Raw genomic sequence first — 19,394 nt, 5'->3', positions numbered from 1 at the left:
GGTCGCCTCTTCTTTTCGACTCATCCCCCCCACAGCGAGGTAGATGGAAGTGGGCAAGAGATTGGGAGGGGACATGGCCAGGACCTTCAAAGATCATCTACTCCAACCCCCCCGATGTGAGCAGGGACTTCTTGTAGTCCATCAGGTTGCTCAAAGCCCCATCCAGCCTCACCTTGAGCACTTCCAATGATGGGGCACCCACAACTTCTATGGGGCATCCACAACTTCTTTGGGCAACCTGCTCCTCTCTCTCACCACCCTTCCACGCTAGATAACATCATGCTAGGCAATACCAAAGTGGGATCAAAGAAGAAGAGGTGGGGGGATATCTCTTAAGGTGGGTGTAACTCTGAAATTATCTGGGCAGCTGGGAGGTGGTGAGGGTTTGCTTTTGCATCGTTGTTTTTTGTTCTTGTTCCCTCACTTATTAAACTCTCTTTATCTCGCCTGCCCAAGTTTTCGTGCTTAGCTGCTGGCCAGGCTCAAACCACCAGCCAGTGAGGAGTTTTCCTCCTCCCTCCTAGTCTGTGACTTTCACTCTCGGTCTCTGACTCACACTATTTCTCGGAATAGGAGGAGACGGACCAAAGGCACAGGAGAAAAGGCAGAGCAGGACCCAGGCTGCAGCAAAGCTGTTTCAGCCCAGAGCTGCTGACGAAGACGAAGGTGAGTCCCTTCCCCTAATGCCCCCTCCGCTCCACTCACCCTGCCGTTAGCACCCTTGCGCAGCTGGGTTGTGGAATGACTCCTGCTCCCAGCAAGCGACAGGGACCCCAGCAAGTGACAGGGACCCCAGCAAGTGACAGGGACCCCACCGGATTAAAGGACAAAAATATCCAAAGGTCTAATTGGGCTCTGGGACGGAGCAAGGGGAATGGGTGGGAACCCTCACCTTGGCTTTGCATGCAATTTAGACTTGCCTAAGCTTGAGCCCTATGCACTAACCTTTCGTCTGCTCCCTGCTGAGCTGGCAGTGCCCGTGACATGAGGGGCAGCCTCTTGTCCCACACTAGCAGCCCCCTTGGTGTTCCTGGAAGAGGTCAGGGCTTGTGAGGTCCTCAGAGAGGATTCAAAGTCCAGAAGTGGGCAGTGTCCGTGGAGCTCGGTGTTGCTGGAGCGAGTCCTGGGGCGTTTGGGAGGTTGCAGTGGGGCAGCTGCAGCCGTTGTGCTGCCTCTGTGTCCTTGGCGTTTACTGGTACCTGGCAGGGGCTGGGTGATGGCTGGGGGTTGCGTGGTTTGACCCCAGCTGGCAAATCAGTCCCACAGAGCTGCTCGCTGACTTCCCCTCAGCGGGATTGGGGGGAGGGAATCGGAAAGGTAAAGGGAGACAAGTTGTGGGTTGAGATAAAGACAGTTTGAAAGGTAAAGCAAAAGCTGTGTGCACAACCAAAGCAAAACAAGGAATTCATTCACTCCTTCCCATGTCCGGGACAGCAGGGCTCCGTCATGCGTAACCGTTACTTGGGAAGTCAAACACCATCACTCTGAATGTGCCCCCCTTTCCTCCTTCTTCCTCCAACTTTTATTGCTGAGCATGATGTCCTGTGGTACGGAATATCTCTTGGGTCATCTGGGGTCAGCTGTCCTGGCTGTGTCCCCTCCCAACTTCTTGTGCACCCTTTGCTTGTTTTGGCTGCGATACAGATAATTGTATTCATAGCAGTTTGAGGCTGTGTGGGGCTGTGAAGCGGATGACAGACGCCCTTTCCTTCCCCAGAGGGGAAAACGAAAAGATAAAAGGGCGAGAGGCTTAGGGGTTGGAAAGTTAAAACAGTTTTGATGGGGACATGGCTGTTATTTTGTTGATCACCGCTATCAGGATCTGTCGATGCCCATCTTGCCATTTAATCCCTAAGAACTGTATATCCTGTGCGGGACCCTTGACTTTGCCTCTTTGTATAGCATACCAGCTTGCAGAAGAATTTGCATTATTTTCTCCCCTTTCTCAAAAACTGCTGCTGCTCTGTCACCACATACAACGATATCATCAATGTACTGCAAGTGCTCTAGAGCTCCACCCTTCTCCAGTGCACTCTGGATCAGTCCTTGGCAAATGGTAGGGCTGTGTTTCCACCCCTGGGGCAATCGATTCCAGGGGTACTGGATACCCCTCCACGTAGAAGCAAACTGTGGCCTGCACTTTGGTGCCAAGGGAATAGAGAAAAATGCATTAGCACTGTCTATGGTGGCGTACCACTTGGCTGCCTTTGACTCCAGTTCACAGGGAAGTTGGAGCACGTCTGGCACGGCAGCGCTTAGTGGTGGCGTAACCTCATTTAGGGCATGATAGTCTACAGTTAATCTCCATTCTCCATTAGGCTTCTGCACTGGCCTTATTGCACTGTTAAAGGATGAGTGAATCTTGCTGGTCAGTCCTTGGTTTTCTAGTTGTCGAATCAGTGTGTGGAGGGGTTCAGGGAGTGTCTGTTGATACGATACTGTGGCCGGTGCCCTGTTGTGTTAGCGATTGGCACCTGCTACTCCTCTACCTTCAGCAACACCACAAGACAAGGATCCTCTGAGAGGCCAGGCAAGGTAGACAGCTGTTTAATGTTGTCAGTCTCTACAGCTGCTCTACCAACGGCCCATCAATACTCTTTTGGGTCCTTAAAATACCCTCTGGTGAGGCAGTCCATGCCAAGCATGCACACAGCATCTGGGCCAGTCACAATGGCGTGATTTTCCCACTCGTTACCAGTTAGGCTCACTTCGGCCTCCAATACTGATAACTCTTGAGATCCCCCCGTCACTCCAGAAATGCTGATTAGTTCTGTCCCTGTACGATTTGATGGCATCAGGGTGCACTGTGCGCCAGTGTCTACCAGGGCTTTATAGCCTTGTGGTTCTGCCGTGCCAGGCCATCGCATCCACACAGTCCAGTAAACTCTGTTATCCCTCTCCTCCACCTGGCTGGAGGCACGGCCCCTCTAATCCTGTTTGTTTGTGGCTGGTGGGGAGGGATTAGAAACCCATCTATGCTGACTGGAGATCGGCCCAGTAGAAACTGGAGCAGCCACCTTCCTGGAGATACGAGATGCTTAGGGGTTGGAAAGTTAAAACAGTTTTGATGGGGACATGGCTGTTATTTTGTTGATCACCACTGTCAGAATCTGTCAATGCCCATCTTGCTATTTAATACCTAAAAACTGTATATCCTGTGCGGGTCCCTTGACTTTGCCTCTTTGTATAGCATACCAGCTTGCAGAAGAATTTGCATTATTTTCTCCCATTTCTCAAAAACTGCTGCTGCTCTGTCACCACATACAATGATATCATCAATGTACTGCAAGTGCTCTAGAGCTCCACCCTTCTCCAGTGCACTCTGCATCAGTCCTTGGCAAATGGTAGGGCTGTGTTTCCACCCCTGGGGCAATCGATTCCAGCTGTACTGGATACCCCTCCATGTAGAAGCAAACTGTGGCCTGCACTTTGGTGCCAAGGGAATAGAGAAAAATGCATTAGCACTGTCTATGGTGGCGTACCACTTGGCTGCCTTTGACTCCAGTTCACAGTGAAGTTGGAGCAAGTCTGGCACGGCAGCGCTTAGTGGTGGCGTAACCTCATTTAGGGCATGATAGTCTACAGTTAATCTCCATTCTCCATTAGGCTTCTGCACTGGCCTTATTGGACTGTTAAAGGATGAGTGAATCTTGCTGGTCAGTCCTTGGTTTTCTAGTTGTCGAATCAGTGTGTGGAGGGGGGTCAGGGAGTGTCTGTTGATATGATACTGTGGCCGGTGCCCTGTTGTGTTAGCGATTGGCACCTGCTGTTCCTCTACCTTCAGCAACACCACAAGACAAGGATCCTCTGAGAGGCCAGGCAAGGTAGACAGCTGTTTAATGCTGTCAGTATCTACAGCTGCTCTACCAATGGCCCATCAATACCCTTTTGGGTCCTTAAAATACCCTTTGGTGAGGCAGTCCATGCCAAGCATGCACACAGCATCTGGGCCAGTCACAATGGCATGATTTTCCCACTCGTTACCAGTTAGGCTCACTTCAGCCTCCAATACTGATAGCTCTTGAGATCCCCCCGTCAATCCAGAAATGCTGATTGGTTCTGTCCCTGTATGATTTGATGGCATCAGGGTGCACTGTGCACCAGTGTCTACCAGGGCTTTATAGCCTTGTGGTTCTGACGTGCCAGGCCATCGGATCCACACAGTCCAGTAAACTCGGTTATCCCTCTTCTCCACCTGGCTGGAGGCACGGCCCCTCTAATCCTGTTTGTTTGTGGCTGGTGGGGAGGGACTAGAATCCCATCTATGCTGACTGGAGATCAGCCCAGTAGAAACTGGAGCAGCCGCCTTTCTGGAGAAACCCCCTCCTGTATTTTTTTTACCTCGCAAGTCGCGTACCAGTGCCCGTAGAGCACTATTGGGTTTTCCATCCCATCTGCTCAAGTCCTCTCCGCAGTCACACACAGCACGCCACAGGTCACCTCGAGGGGTGTTCTGTCTCTCTTGGGCCAGTCTTGTGGAAGGGCATCTTCTCTCGATTGCTGCTATGTGGGTCCGTGTAGGTGGCGAGTAGGACCTGTTCTCCAGCTCAGGCAATCTCTCAAACAATCTATCAGTCAAAGAAATTCTCAGATTGCTTCTTTAGTTTTTCTACAGCTGAGACACAGGCCTGTAGGGGAGGGGAGAGGCTGTCTTCATGCTGTTGTATTTGGTTAGCCACATCACCCACAGCTGGTATCTCTCCCTCTGCTCCCCAGACCAATAGTGACAGTGTGTGGGCATATGGCGATGGGGCACTCTGCACCAACTTCCGCAACATAGGTCGGCTGCACGGCATTTCGTCAGGGTCTGCAATAGTTTGTGGGTCACTATAGATCATCTCCTGCACAGCCAGCTCTCTCAGGTACCTGATACCTTTGTCCATGGTGGTCCATTTACTTGGGTGGCATGCGATATCATCCCTAAAGGGACACCTGGTCTTTATGGCTGACAAGAGTCACCTCCAGAAGCTGAGAGTGGACACCCTCCCTGGACACAAGCCACAGGGGCAGAGAGTGTGACCCTCGTGGTCCCTCAGCTTTAAACTGAGTATCACGTGGGTTGGATGGAATACCCCGTTGGTCCGGTTTGGGTCACCTGCCCTGTCCACTCCTCCACACAGGTGTGACACTTTTACAGTCCGTTCCTTTGTGGAACAAACACACCCAACAGGGACCCTGGTTTCCATGGCCACAAGCGTGTGTGGTCAACTTCAGAAAGTACAGTCACTTAAAAGAAACTCAACTGAAGAGTCTGTCCTAGTCCAAAGCAGGACACAAGTATGGGGCTGTGTTTTTAGATTTGTGCAGGAAACAATGTTGATAATGAAGAGATGTTTTTGTTATCACTGAGCAGACCTTACACAGCATCAAGGCCCTTTCTGCTTCTCACACCACCCCACCAGCGAGTAGGCTGGGGGTTGTTGTGGTTTAAACCCAGCTGGCAACTAAGCCCCACACAGCCACTCACTGACTCCCCCCAGCAGGATGGGGGGGGAGAATCAGAAAGGTAAAAGTGTGAAAACTCATGGGCTGAGATACAGACAGTTTATTAATTGAAATAACATAAAATAATAATAATAATAAACTGTAATGAAAAGGAAAATTACAAAGAGAGGGAAATAAAACCCAAGGAAGACAAGCGATGCAAATGAAAACAATTGCTCACCACCACCTGACTGATGGTCAGCCAGTCCCTGAGCAGCTGCCCCCGGCCAACCTGCCCCTTAGTGTTAGAGATGAGCATGACGTCCCATGGTATGGAATATTCCTTGGGTCCTTTGAGGTCAGCTGTCCCGGCTGTGTCCCCTCCCAACTTCTTGTGCACACCCAGCCTACTCACTGGTGGGGTGGCATGAGAAGCAAAAAGGGCCGTGACTCTGTGTAAGCACTGCTCAGTGATAACGAAAACATGTCTGTGTTATCAACGCTGTTTTCAGCACAAATCTAAAACACAGCCCCATACTTGTGTCCTGCTTTGGACTAGGACAGACTCTTCATTTAAGTTTCTTTTAAGTGGCTGTACTTTCCAAAGATGACCACACGTGCTTCTGGCTGGGTTGTGGGGAGGGGAACACCCACCAATGCATAGGAGGAGGAAAGAAGACCTTGGAGCCTTGCAAGGGCAAGCACCAAACATGTCCCCGTGAGAGGCACAGTGGAGGGTGAGAGGGGGTTTATGGGGTCGGGCATACGAAATTAATGAAGCAATTCATAAGCAGCTCCCCTAATTTATCCACTAACATGTCCTTTCCTTGTGATGGTGTGACCCTCCTATCATTCCTGTTGCCCTAGAGCCCTGTCTGAGGCCATTGCTGTGTCCCACACCCATTTTAGAATAATTAACCTCACAGCAAGCTTCAAACTGGTGTTCAGGACATAATGCAGAGTACTCGCATTGTCCCACTGGGCTTACAGAAACTGAGCTATTTCTGTCACCAGGCAAACGGGAAGGGGCCGTGCACGTCTGCTAAGTGTCAGCGTTGCCTTCACAGCATCACTTGCGAGGGGCAGAAAGAGGAGGCGTGGTGGAAGGAATTTGGTGCAATGCATGGTTTGCTTGGAAAAATGAAGTAGGATGATAATGACTGTCCGTGTTTGGACTGTGGGGTGTCTCCACCTTGTTAACCAGCCTGTCTCGCTGTCTCCTCTGCAGGCCGTGCTCGCTGTCAGCAATGGCTTCCAGAATCCTCATGCCAGTGCCTGTCTGCCTCATTGAGAACAGCCAGAGGAAGGGGCTGGTGGTCCAGCAGGAAGCCCTGCAGGTGCTGTCAGAGGTCACCCAGCCTGTGGTTGTGGTGGCCATCGCAGGGCTGTACCGCACTGGCAAGTCGTACCTCATGAACAGGCTGGCTCGTCAGAGGAAAGGTGAGGGAGGTCCCAGCACAGCATGGCCAAGGGACCTGGGTTTTCCTACTCTGTCTTTAACACTGTTGAGACCCTTGCGTTCTCCCCACAGGTTTCTCCCTGGGCTCCAGCATGCAGTCCCACACCAAAGGTATCTGGATGTGGTGTGTACCTCACCCCTGCCAGCCTGGACACACTCTGGTGCTGCTGGACACTGAAGGACTGGGTGATGTGGAGAAGGTGTGGAAGAAGCAGAAGGTCCCTTTGTGCATTCCCAGCACTTTGTGGAAGCTCTTGAGGGCCCAACCATGGTGATCAGAGTCAAGGTGTTCCCATCACCTCTGCTGGCCTTTGGCCTGTGTGCTGGGAAGAGCCAGAGGCCATGGGGATGGGTCTCTGCAAAAACTGGTCTTGCCATGGCCTGTTGGTTAAGGGCATTCAGAGTGTGGGGATTTGGGGCTTTGCTCAGACTCAGGGGGTGTTGCTGATAAGAGCCGAGGGTTGTTGTTACAGGGCGACATCAACAACGACACATGGATCTTTGTCTTAACCGTACTGCTCTCTAGCACCCTGATCTACAACAGCAAAGGCACCATTGACCAGCAAGCCATGGACCAGCTGCAGTATCCTTGGTGGGACAGCAGCACCAGGGGATGACCTCCTCTCCCGGTGTGGTGGGCTAGGGGTTGACAAATCCCAGCTCCTCAAACAGCTGCACAACCACTGGGTGGTGCCTAGTGACGTGCTTTGAGTCCTTAGGATACTCATGTCATGGACCTCAGAGCTGAGGGTTTTTCTCCCTCCTCCCTCTGGTGGTTCCAGGCCGTTCTCTGCCCCTGCAGAGTCTCCTCTCTTCCCCATGAAGTGCTGAGTAGTTGCAGGATGGCGATGCCCCTGCATTCAGACCTGAGGTCCCTGTTTCCTTAGCCAGAGCTCCAGCTATGTGATGAAGCTGTCTGAGCATATCAAGTTGAAAGCAGCACCTGAGAAGAGTGAAGATGAACTGAAGGATTCAGAAAAATTTGTCCACTTCTTCCCGACTTTTGTCTGGGCTGTCCGGGATTTCACACTGCGGCTGGAGTTGAATGGGAAGGAAATCTCTGAGGACGAATACATGGAGAACGCACTGAAGTTAAAGGCTGGTAAGGGAATGGTGCTGTGCTGCTGGAGACGTCCAGCCTCAGACACAGCAGCATTGGAGTGTAATTCAACAACAGCCCAAGCCTGGTGAACTTGCTCCATGTCCTCTTACCCCACAGGTAGCAGCCCGGTGATTGAACACTACAACCAGATCCGGACATGCATCCGCCAGTTCTTTCCAGGTCGCAAGTGCTTTGTTTTTGACCAACCAGCAAGAAAGAGGGACCTGGTCCGCTTGGAGGAGCTTCAGGATGATGAGATCAAGCCTGAATTCCTGCAGCAGGTGGAGAAATTCTGTAGCCACATCTGGGAAAAGTCTCCACCTAAGACCGTCCGTGGCGGGCACTTCGTAACAGGGAACAGTGAGTACTGCTGTGCAGAGGGTTGGATGGGCAGCAGCTCTTGGTCCTGTGTGTGGGGCAGGATCCAATGCAGAGTCAAATGAGGCAGGTGGGGAAAGGGAGAGCTTTTGTGCTGGCTGCTGCCCGTGGTGCTGGAGATGGAACTTCTGGATGTTGCAGGCAGGGTGGGAAAGAGTTAGGAAAAGAAGTTCAGGAAGAGTGTGGGAGGGAGGCAGCAGGGATATGGCAGGGCCCAGGGTGAATGGCAGCCTGCGTTTTGTTCAGGCTGCAGATGTCTCATCCTTGGTCCTCCTTGGCAGTGCTGGGGAAACTGGCAGAGACCTACGTGAAGGCCATCCAGAGCGGGGCAGTGCCGTGCCTGGAGAGTGCGGTGGTCGCCCTGGCAGAGATTGAGAACACAGCAGCAGTGAAAGCAGCTGTGACGCTGTATGAAGATCTGATGAAGCAACAGGTGAAGCTGCCCATGGAGACTCTTCAGGAGCTGCTGGAGCTGCACACCAAGTGCGAGCAGGAGGCACTGAAGCTCTTCATGGCACGGGCATTTGAGGATAACATCTGCTGTTTCCAGGCAGATCTCATAGTAGGTGATCCCCAGACCAGCCAGAATTCCCCCAGGGACATCATCATACTCTTAGGTCTCGGAAAATAGCATGGGCCTGGGGGACAGGGATCTGCCTGCCTCCTGCCAGAGGACACGGCTGTGCCATCTCGTGGAACCATAGAATCATCAGATGGTTTGGGTGGGAAGCAACCCTAAAGATCATCTACTTCCAACCCCCCTGCCATGGGCAAGGATACCTTTCCACTAGACCAGGTTACTCCCAAGCCCCATCCAACCTGGCCTTGAACACTGCCATAGAGGTGGCATCCACAAATTCTCTGGGTAGCCTGGGCCAGTGTCTCAGCACTCTCACAGGAAAGAATTTCTTCCTAAGATATAATCAGAAACTACCCTCTTTCACTTTAAAAACATTACCCCTCATCTTATCACTCCATGCCCTTGTAAAAAGTCCCTCTCCAGCTGTCCTGGAGCCCCTTCAGGTACTGGAAGGCTGCTAGAAGGTCTCCCCAGAGCCTTTTCTTCTCCAGGCTGAACAAGCCCAAGTCTCTCAGCCTGTCTTCATAGGAGAGGTGCTCCAGCCCTCTGAGCATCTTCGTGGCCCTCCTCAGCACTTTAGATTTCCTACCCTGTTCCCTGGCTTCCCGGATAATTTCTCTGTATCCCTCCCTGGCAACCTGCCCTTGCTTCCACCCTCATAGGATTCCTTCTTCTGTCTGAAGTTCTCCAGGAGCTTCTTGCTCATCCATGCAGGCCTCCTGGTGTTTTTCTATGACTTCCTCTTTGTTCGGATGAATCGCTTCTGAGCTTGTAGGGAGTCTCCACCAAAGAGTCTGTCCCAGCGCCTGCTCCCACACTCTGCAGACTGGAAGCCGTCCCTGCTGTGCTCCCTCTTCTCCCTAGGTTCTAAAGCTCTGCTGCAACAGGGATGAAGCTCAGCCCTCCCCCAACTCTTGCTGCACCCAGATGTGTCTGTGCCCTGGCTCGAAGCCTGTAGCCTTCCACGCCTCCCCTGTGCTGCTGACGAATTCTTGTCCCTGTGTTTTGTGAAGCCCGTGGTCCCTGGCATGCTCTCTGCCCCTGTGCACCTTGGTGCAGAGATGTCTGTGGGTGCCGAAGGCCCTCCCCATCTGTCACCTCCCAGCTGATTACCCCCAGACTGGAGATCCCAATTCCCATGTTGACCTGGCTTGATTTTTGCCTAGCATGAGAGTGGTGGATGCAGCTCAGCCTGGGCTGATGCCTTCCCTCTGCATCTTTCCGCACAGCGCCAGGTACAGCAGGTCAAGGAGAAGTTCTGCACGGACAACGAGCAGGCGTCCCGTGTCAAGTGCGAGGCTGCTCTCAAGGACCTCTCCCAGGACATGGAGAGACGAATCAGAGATGGTGCCTACAGTGTGCCAGGGGGTTACGAGCTGTTCAAAGGAGACGAGCAGGCACTGGTGGGGAAATATCGGGAACTTCCTGGCAAGGGGGTGAAGGTAGGAACAAGAGCAGCTCCCCTTCAAGGGGAGAGGCTCCATGTCCCATCCCCTTCCCCCAAGATACAGTTTCTCCCCAGCTGCTCTTTCTCCCCTTGACTCCTCCTCTACCTGTGGTCCTCCAGGCTGATGCTGTCCTGCAGGAGTTCCTCCAAAGAAAACAGGCTGTGGCCAAAGTCATCCTCAACGCAGACGTCTCCCTGACAGAGAAGGACAAGGAGCTGAAAAGTAACTTGTGGTCTGGAGAAATGCCACTGCCTGTAGAGGGGCAAGCATGATGGAGTGGGACAACAGGACTCCTTGGGGGCTTGTGCGCTCAGTTCCTGCCCTTGCAAGACCCTTCTTTCTCTGTCACCAGGTGAGCAAGACCGGAATGAGAGAGCTGAGCAGGAGAGAGAGGTCCAGAGGAAGAAGGAGGCAGAAGACAAGCAGAAGGTGCAGGACCAGTTACGCAGCTGCGAAGAGCACAAACTTTGGCTGAGAGAGAAGCTGGAGGAGAGCTGTGCAAAGCAGCTGTAGGAGCTCCAGAAGATGATGAGCCATAAATCAAAGGTACCAAGTGGGAGAGTGCAGGGGCCAAGATGTGGCCAGCAGGGAGGAATGGCAAAGGGGTCCCAGCTATGTCCCTCCCGTTGCTTCATGTCTCTGTGCTCCTCTCACTGCACGCACCTGCCCTCAGTAACAACCTGCCTGTCTTCACAGGAGGAGAGTGCATTGCTCAGAGAGGGCTTCTGTGACAAAGCCACCCACATGCAACTGATGAACAGTAGACTGGAGCAGGAATATTACACCACCAAGAACAACATCATGTCCTGGATCGAAATAATGGTAAAGACACTGTTAGACTTGGCAGATGTCATATTTCGCCATTGGAGATCCGGTAGTGGGGGATCTCTCCCACGTTCTTTATAAGCCCTGTAGTACCAAAGTAAGAGAGGTGTGTAGCGTCCTCACATACAATTCTGTGACATTTTGAAAGCCCTTCATGCAACATGCTTGCCATAGAGTGTTTTCATGCATGCCTCCTCCAGAAGATGTTCTCTTCTTCCCTCCCAGAGCACCTTCTTTCACTTCATCTGAAGGCCTGGGGAGCATCAAAAGCCAGGGTGGCCTGGGGCACAGAAAGGCCATAATGGCAGCAGGCAGGTCTGGGAGCATTTTGCCATGCTCAGAACATGTCATTGGTGGAATCTAACCCACCTCTTCTAGAGACCTCCTCACCAGGGCTATGGGAATCATGCCCGAGAGAGCTTTAAGCTCACATCCTAGGGTCACACTTACTGCAGCAGCATGGGGTAGCATGGAGGTTGTGAATAAATAGGAATCCACTTGGTGAGCACTACAGAATCACAGAATCAATCAGGTTGGAAGAGACCTCTGGGATCATCGAGTCCAACCATTGCCCTGACACCACCATGGCAACTAGACCATGGCACTAAGTGCCATGTCCAGTCTTTTCTTGAACACCTCCAGAGATGGCAACTCCACCACCTCCCTGGGCAGCCCATTCCAATGTCTAATAAACCTTGCTGAGAAGAAATTCTTCCTAATGTCCAACCTGAACCTCCCCTGGCCAAGCTTGAGGCTATGTCCTCTTGTCCTGTCGCTAGTTGCGTGGGAGAAGAGGCCGACTCCCACTTCACTACAACTTCAGGTAGTTGTAGACTGCAATAAGGTCACCTCTGAGCCTCCTCTTCTCCAGGCTAAACAACCCCAGCTCCCTCAGCCGTTCCTCATAGGTCAGACGCTCCAGACCCTTCACCAGCTTGGTCGCCCTCCTCTGGGCTCGCTCCAATACCTCAACATCTTTCTTGAAGTGCGGGGCCCAGAACTGGACACAGGATTCAAGGTGCGGCCTCACCAGTGCCAAGTACAAAGGGACGATCACGTCCTTAGACCAGCTGGCTACACTATTCCTAAGAGAGGCCAGGATGCCATTGGCCTTCTTGGCCACCTGGGCACACTGCTGGCTCATGTTTAGCCGGCTGTCGATCAGCATCCCCAGGTCTCTTTCCACTGGGCCGCTCTCTAACCACTCTTCCCCCAGCCTGTAGCGCTGCATGGGGTTGTTGTGGCCGAAGTGTAAGACCCGGCACTTGTTCTTGTTGAACCTCATGCCCTTGGTCTCGGTCCATCTATCTAACCTGTCCAGATCCCTCTGTAGGGGCTTCCTATCCTCCAGCAGATCGACACTCCCACCCAGCTTGGTGTCATCTGCAAATTTGCTGAGGGTGCACTCAATCCCTACGTCTAGATCATCTATAAAGATATTGAACAGCACCGGCCCCAGAACTGAGCCCTGGGGAACACCGCTAGTGACCGGCCGCCAGTTGGACTTTGCCCCATTCACCACCACTCTCTGGGCTCGGCCATCCAGCCAGTTTTTAACCCATTGAAGAGTCCACCCATCCAAGCCCCGGGCAGCCAGTTTGTCTAGGAGGATGCTGTGGGAGACTCCGTGGTTTGCTTGGCATCAGTCCTGGGCAGAGTGACCCAGAAGGAGTGAGCCCATGACCCAGAGGACAGTGGATGAAAGCCATCCTCTGCTATGTACCTATTGCCACCCTGGTCCTTAGCAAGGCTCTTCTCACTTTGAACCTGTGAGGGAGTTCTCCCCAAAGGGCTGTTCTGCTCTCTGCTCACTCACCCCATCTCCATGCTGCTCCCCCTTTCCTTTCTTCAGACCAAGAACTCTCTGAGTGCCCCTTCCCAAGGGTGTCTGTGCTGACACAGCAGGAGATGGTTGTAGGGCGTTCATGGGAGGTGTGTGTCCCATTGTACTGGTTTTGGCTGGTGTCCTGGTTTGGCTCAAACCAGGCCAAATAGTCTTAGAGAACCCAAGGTCACTGCTTACAAGTAAAGAGCCGAAGGGGGTTGTACCTGCAGGGAGTAGTGGACGGGGCAGGTGACCCAGGATTGACCAGCAAGGTATTCCATCCCATACATGTCATTCTCACTTTCCTGTTTATCACTAACCCACTGCCTCCTGGAGGTGGGGCCCAGGAGGGAGGGGCCCTCCTGTCTCCCACTGATTGGTACCAGCTTTGCCAAATCTCCAGTTAAAAGCCTGCAGGTGTGATGGCAGTGGGGCTTTTGCATTTTGCCCTCTGCCCGTGCTGGGTGGAGCTACTGCATTTTCCCCTCTGCCCGTGCTGGGTGGAGGTACTGCCTTTTCCCCTCTGCCTGTACTGGGGGGAGCAATTCTGCCTGAGGAGGATTTCCAAGCTCTTGATCTTGGTTTTGTACATATTTGTATATATTTGGTTATTTCTATTATTATTGTTATTATATTCTTTTTCATTATTATAGTTTATTAAAACTGTTTTAACTTTCCAACCCATAAGTCTCTCTCCCTTTTCCCTTTCCCTTTCCCTTAGGTGGGGGGGAGAGGGTTAACAGAGAGCATCTGCCACCTGGTTAATAGCTGGCCCAGCTTTAAACCGTGACAGATTTATTGGCGCCCAACGTGGGGCTCGAGAGAAGCTCCAGAACATTTGCAATACATTGATGACATCATTGTGTGGGGTGATACAGCAGCAGAAGTTTTTGACAAAGGAGAGAAAATAATCCAAATTCTTCTGCAAGCTGGTTTTGCCATAAAAAGAGGCAAGGTCAAGGGACCTGCCCGGGAGATCCAGTTTTTAGGGATTAAATGGCAAGATGGGCGTCGCCAGATCCCGATAGAGGTGATCAACAAAATAACAGCTATGTCCCCACCTACTAACAAAAAGGAAACACAAGCCTTCTTAGGCGTTGTGGGTTTCTGGAGAATGCATATTCCAGATTACAGCCAGATTGTACGCCCTCTTTATCAAGTGACCAGAAAGAAGAATGATTTTCAGTGGGGCCCTGAACAACGACAGGCTTTAGAACAGATTAAACAAGAGACTGTGCATGCAGTAGCCCTTGGACCAGTCCGTATGGGACAAGATGTTAAAAATGTGCTCTACACCGCAGCTGGGGACAATGGTCCTACCTGGAGCCTCTGGCAGAAAGTACCAGGGGAGACTCGAGGTCGTCCCCTAGGATTTTGGAGTCGAGGATACAAGGGTTCCGAGGCCAATTACACCCCAACTGAAAAAGAGATACTGGCAGCATATGAAGGAGTTAGAGCTGCTTCAGAGGTAATTGGTACTGAAGCACAACTTCTCCTGGCACCTCGATTACCAGTACTAGGCTCGATGTTCAAGGGTAAGGTTCCCACTACCCATCATGCAACTGATGCGACGTGGAGTAAATGGATTGCATTAATTGCACAGAGGGCTCGAATAGGAAACCCTAATCGCCCAGGAATCTTAGAAGTAATCATGGACTGGCCAGAAGGCAAAGACTTCGGAATGCCACCAGAAAAGGAGGTGACACGTGCTGAAGAAGCCCCACCATATAATGAACTACCAGAGGATGAGAAGCAGTATGCGCTGTTCACCGATGGATCCTGCCGTCTTGTAGGAAAGCATCGGAAGTGGAAAGCTGCTGTATGGAGTCCTATACGACGAGTCACAGAAGCCACAGAAGGACAAGGTGAATCAAGTCAATTTGCAGAAGTAAAAGCCATCCAGCTGGCTTTAGACATTGCTAAACGAGAAAAGTGGCCAAGGCTGTATCTTTATACTGACTCATGGATGGTGGCAAATGCCTTGTGGGGGTGGTTAAAGCAGTGGAAGCAAAGCAACTGGCAGCGCAAAGGGAAACCTATTTGGGCTGCTAAATTGTGGCAAGATATTGCTGCTCGGCTAGAGAAACTAGTCGTGAAGGCACGTCATGTAGATGCTCACGTACCTAAAAGTCGGGCAACTGAGGAACATCGAAACAACCAACAAGCGGATCAAGCTGCTAAAGTGTTCCAAATAGATTTGGACTGGGAACACAAAGGTGAACTATTTTTAGCTCGGTGGGCTCATGACACTTCAGGTCATCAAGGAAGAGATGCAACATACAGATGGGCTCGTGACCGAGGGGTGGACTTAACCATGGACTCTATTGCACAGGTTATCCATGATTGTGAAACATGCGCCGCAATTAAGCAAGCCAAACGGTTAAAACCTTTGTGGTATGGGGGACGGTGGTTGAAATATAAATATGGGGAGGCCTGGCAAATTGACTATATCACACTCCCTCAAACCCGCCAGGGTAAACGCTATGTGCTTACCATGGTGGAGGCGACCACCGGATGGTTGGAAACATACTCTGTGCCCCATGCCACTGCCCGGAACACTATTCTGGGCCTCGAAGAGCAAATCTTGTGGCGACACGGCACGCCAGAGAGAATTGAGTCGGACAACGGGACTCATTTCAAAAACAGTCTCATAGACAACTGGGCCAAAGAGCATGGCATTGAATGGGTATATCACATCCCCTATCATGCACCAGCCTCTGGGAAAATTGAACGGTATAATGGGCTGTTAAAAACTACCCTGAAAGCAATGGGGGGTGGAACCTTTAAAAACTGGGATAAACATCTGGCACAAGCTACCTGGTTAGTTAACACCAGGGGATCTATCAATCGAGCTGGCCCTGCTCAGTCAGACCTTCTACATACAGTAGAAGGAGATAAAGTCCCTGTGGTGCATGAAAGGAATCTATTGGGAAAAACTGTCTGGATTCTTCCTGTAATGGGCAAAGGTAAACCCATTCGTGGGATTGCTTTTGCTCAGGGACCTGGATGTACTTGGTGGGTGATGTTGCAAGATGGTGAAGTCCGATGTGTCCCTGAAGGTGATCTGATTCTGGGTGAGACTACTTAAGTCTGAACTGCATGTTGTTGCTACATAAGTGTCTTTTAGGTTAAGACAGTGGTGATGCGACCGGAGCTAGCTTCATCAAGTGGCGTCCAGTAACCTCCTCGAGTCTGACATCTTTAACCTGCAACCCGTGGGCACGAACCATGACAAAAGAGAGACTGCTAGCCAGAAAGACTGCTGAGAGACTGCTAACCAGATGCAAACCCACAATCCTGAACCAAATGAACTTGATGGACTTTTTGCATAAAGATGAATCATAGACTAGTGATATGTATATATATATTTGAAAATGAAAAGGTAGTGGTGATCTGAGTATGACATGAATGGTATGGAATAAGGGGTGGAATGTCCTGGTTTGGCTCAAACCAGGCCAAATAGTCTTAGAGAACCCAAGGTCACTGCTTACAAGTAAAGAGCCGAAGGGGGTTGTACCTGCAGGGAGTAGTGGACGGGGCAGGTGACCCAGGATTGACCAGCAAGGTATTCCATCCCATACATGTCATTCTCACTTTCCTGTTTATCACTAACCCACTGCCTCCTGGAGGTGGGGCCCAGGAGGGAGGGGCCCTCCTGTCTCCCACTGATTGGTACCAGCTTTGCCAAATCTCCAGTTAAAAGCCTGCAGGTGTGATGGCAGTGGGGCTTTTGCATTTTGCCCTCTGCCCGTGCTGGGTGGAGCTACTGCATTTTCCCCTCTGCCCGTGCTGGGTGGAGGTACTGCCTTTTCCCCTCTGCCTGTACTGGGGGGAGCAATTCTGCCTGAGGAGGATTTCCAAGCTCTTGATCTTGGTTTTGTACATATTTGTATATATTTGGTTATTTCTATTATTATTGTTATTATATTCTTTTTCATTATTATAGTTTATTAAAACTGTTTTAACTTTCCAACCCATAAGTCTCTCTCCCTTTTCCCTTTCCCTTTCCCTTAGGTGGGGGGGAGAGGGTTAACAGAGAGCATCTGCCACCTGGTTAATAGCTGGCCCAGCTTTAAACCGTGACAGCTGGGATAGAGTTAATGTTCTCCTTAGACAATGGTGTTGTTCTGTGTTTTGGAATTGTTGATAACACACCCCTGTTTTAGCACCTGCTGAACAGTATCAAGACCTTTTCTGCTTCTCACCCAAAGGCAAGTAGGCTGGGGGTGGGCAAGAAGTTGGGAGGGGACACAGGTGGCACAGCTGACCCAAGCGATATCCCTGACCATATGACACAGTGCTCAAACAATAAAAGCTGATGGAAAGAGGGAGGAAGGGAGGATGTTTGGAGTTATGGCCTTTGTCTTCCCAAGCCACCATTACATGTGATGAAGCCCTGCTTTCCTGGAGATGGCTGAACAACTGCCAGGCAATGGGAAGTAGTGAATTAATTCCTTATTTTGCTTTGTTTGCGCACGCAGCTTTTGTTTTACCTATTAAACTGTGTTTATCTCGAGTTATGAGTTGTCTCACTTTTACCCTTCCTATTCTCTCCTCCATCCCACAAGCGGTGTGGGGCTTATCTGTCTAATGGGAATAACCCACAACACCCATGGACAAAGGGGTTTCCGTCTTCCCTACAGGGATTTAAATCTTCAGCTGCACCGTGAGAACAAGCAGGGACACCAACTGTTGCAGTACCATGAAGGTGTAGAGGTTTTTGAGTTCGTTATGGCCAGAGGGGCTGGTCCAAAGGCAGTCACCTCAGTGGCAGTAGCCCCTGACATGTCTTCCCTTCCATGATGCCAATTTGTCGTGGCTGGGCAATTTAGACCACTTAAAGAACCACCGCCAAAGGTATCAGCAAAAGTGGTTTTATAGAAATATGACGTTGTGAAAGTGCAATTTAACAAAGTTCAAGACAAGGTTCACTCTATTACTTACTGCACAAAGTATCTGACACTGATTCAGAACTACCAATGCAGAATCAAAGTGTAGCAATACAAAATCAAAGTTACCAATACTAAATCTTAGCGCACTATAATACCAGGTTATGTGTGACATTGGTCACTCACCAAAGATCTGCACTTGATAAGAGGTCTCTCTGCCTCGAGGAGTAAACTCAAGAGGTGTCCCAGCTCAAGGGGAGATCACCACCATGCAGGCAGTTGCATCTCATCTCAATCTCCCCTCTTTCAGTTTAAAACTGTGCCCCCTCATCCTATCACTACATGCCCTTGTCAAAAGCCCCTCTCCCGCTTTCCTGTAGCCCTTCATGTGCTGGAAGGCTTCTCTAAGGTCTCCCCGGAGCCTTCTCTTCTCCAGGCTAAACAGCCACAACTCTCTCAGCCTGTCTCCATAGCAGAGGTGCTCCAGCTTCTGATCATCTTTGTGGCCTCCTCTGGACTCGCTCTAACAGCTCCCTGTCCTTCTTATGCTGGGGCCCCAGAGATGGACACAGTACTTTAGGTGGGTCTCACAAGAGCAGAGCAGAGGGGCAGAATCCCCTCCCTCGACCTACTGGCCACGCCGCTGGGGATGCAGCCCAGGACACGGTTGGCCTTCTGGGCTGCAAGCGCACATTGCCGGTTCAAGGTGAGCTTCTCGTCAACCATCACCCCCAAGGCCTTCTCCTCAAGGCTGCTCTCAATCCTTTCTCCACCCAGCCTGTGTTTGTGCTTGGGATTGCTCTGACCCACATGCAGGACCTTGCACTTGGCCTTCTTGAACTTCACACGGTTCGCAAAGGCCCAACTCTCAAGCCTGTCAAGGTCCCTCTGGATGGCATCCCTTCCCTCCAGCGTGTTGACCGCACCACACAGCTTGATGTCGTTGGCAAACCTGCTGAGGGTGCACCCAATTCCACTGTTCACGTCGCAGAAAAAGATGCTGAACATTGCTGGTCCAAGTACCGACCCCTGATGAACCCAGTCATCACTGGTCTCCTCATTTAGATTTCTTTTCTGTCCTACATTTAAATCTCATTCTGAGGCATCAACAAAAAGCCTCTTGGGTTGAAGGGACTTCTCATCCAAGACCGTAGACACAAAGGCCGTCTTCTCTCCCACACAAGGCTCCATAAAAGACTCTGTGTCATAGAATCAAATAATGGTTCTGGTTGGAAAGGACCTTTAAGATAATCGAGTCCAACCGTTAACCTAACACTACCAAGACCACCGCTAAACCACATCCCTGAGTGCCATGTCTACATGTCTTTTAAATACCTCCAGGGATGGTGACACCACCACTTCCCTGGCCAGCCTGTTCCAAAGCTTGATAAGCCTTTCAGTAAAGAAAGTTTTCCTGACATCCAATCTAAACCTCCCCTGGCACAACTTGAGGCCGTTTCCTCT

The 19,394-nt window shown here is 51.1% G+C and overlaps 1 protein-coding gene across 2 annotated transcripts; it reads left to right on the top strand.

The window, feature by feature from the left end:
* Nucleotides 1-572: 572 nt before the first annotated feature.
* On the top strand, nucleotides 573-11,952 carry LOC137677225 (guanylate-binding protein 1-like). Of its 2 annotated transcripts, none has more exons than XM_068424501.1 (11): nucleotides 573-666; nucleotides 6,653-6,864; nucleotides 6,956-7,083; nucleotides 7,357-7,466; nucleotides 7,783-7,985; nucleotides 8,103-8,345; nucleotides 8,645-8,925; nucleotides 10,173-10,385; nucleotides 10,511-10,613; nucleotides 10,744-10,937; nucleotides 11,088-11,952. In XM_068424501.1, the coding sequence occupies exons 2-10, from the start codon at nucleotides 6,672-6,674 to the stop codon at nucleotides 10,902-10,904; spliced, it is 1,635 nt and encodes a 544-aa protein (XP_068280602.1). In that variant the 5' UTR covers nucleotides 573-666; nucleotides 6,653-6,671; the 3' UTR covers nucleotides 10,905-10,937; nucleotides 11,088-11,952. The 2 variants fall into 2 exon arrangements, with proteins under 2 accessions (XP_068280602.1, XP_068280601.1); XM_068424500.1 differs by having other exon boundaries at nucleotides 10,741-10,937.
* Nucleotides 11,953-19,394: the final 7,442 nt, after the last annotated feature.

Source organism: Nyctibius grandis, unplaced genomic scaffold, assembly GCF_013368605.1.
Source record: "Nyctibius grandis isolate bNycGra1 unplaced genomic scaffold, bNycGra1.pri S41, whole genome shotgun sequence".
NCBI classification, from domain to species: domain Eukaryota; kingdom Metazoa; phylum Chordata; class Aves; order Nyctibiiformes; family Nyctibiidae; genus Nyctibius; species Nyctibius grandis.
This window is presented reverse-complemented; position numbering and strand designations above follow the sequence as displayed.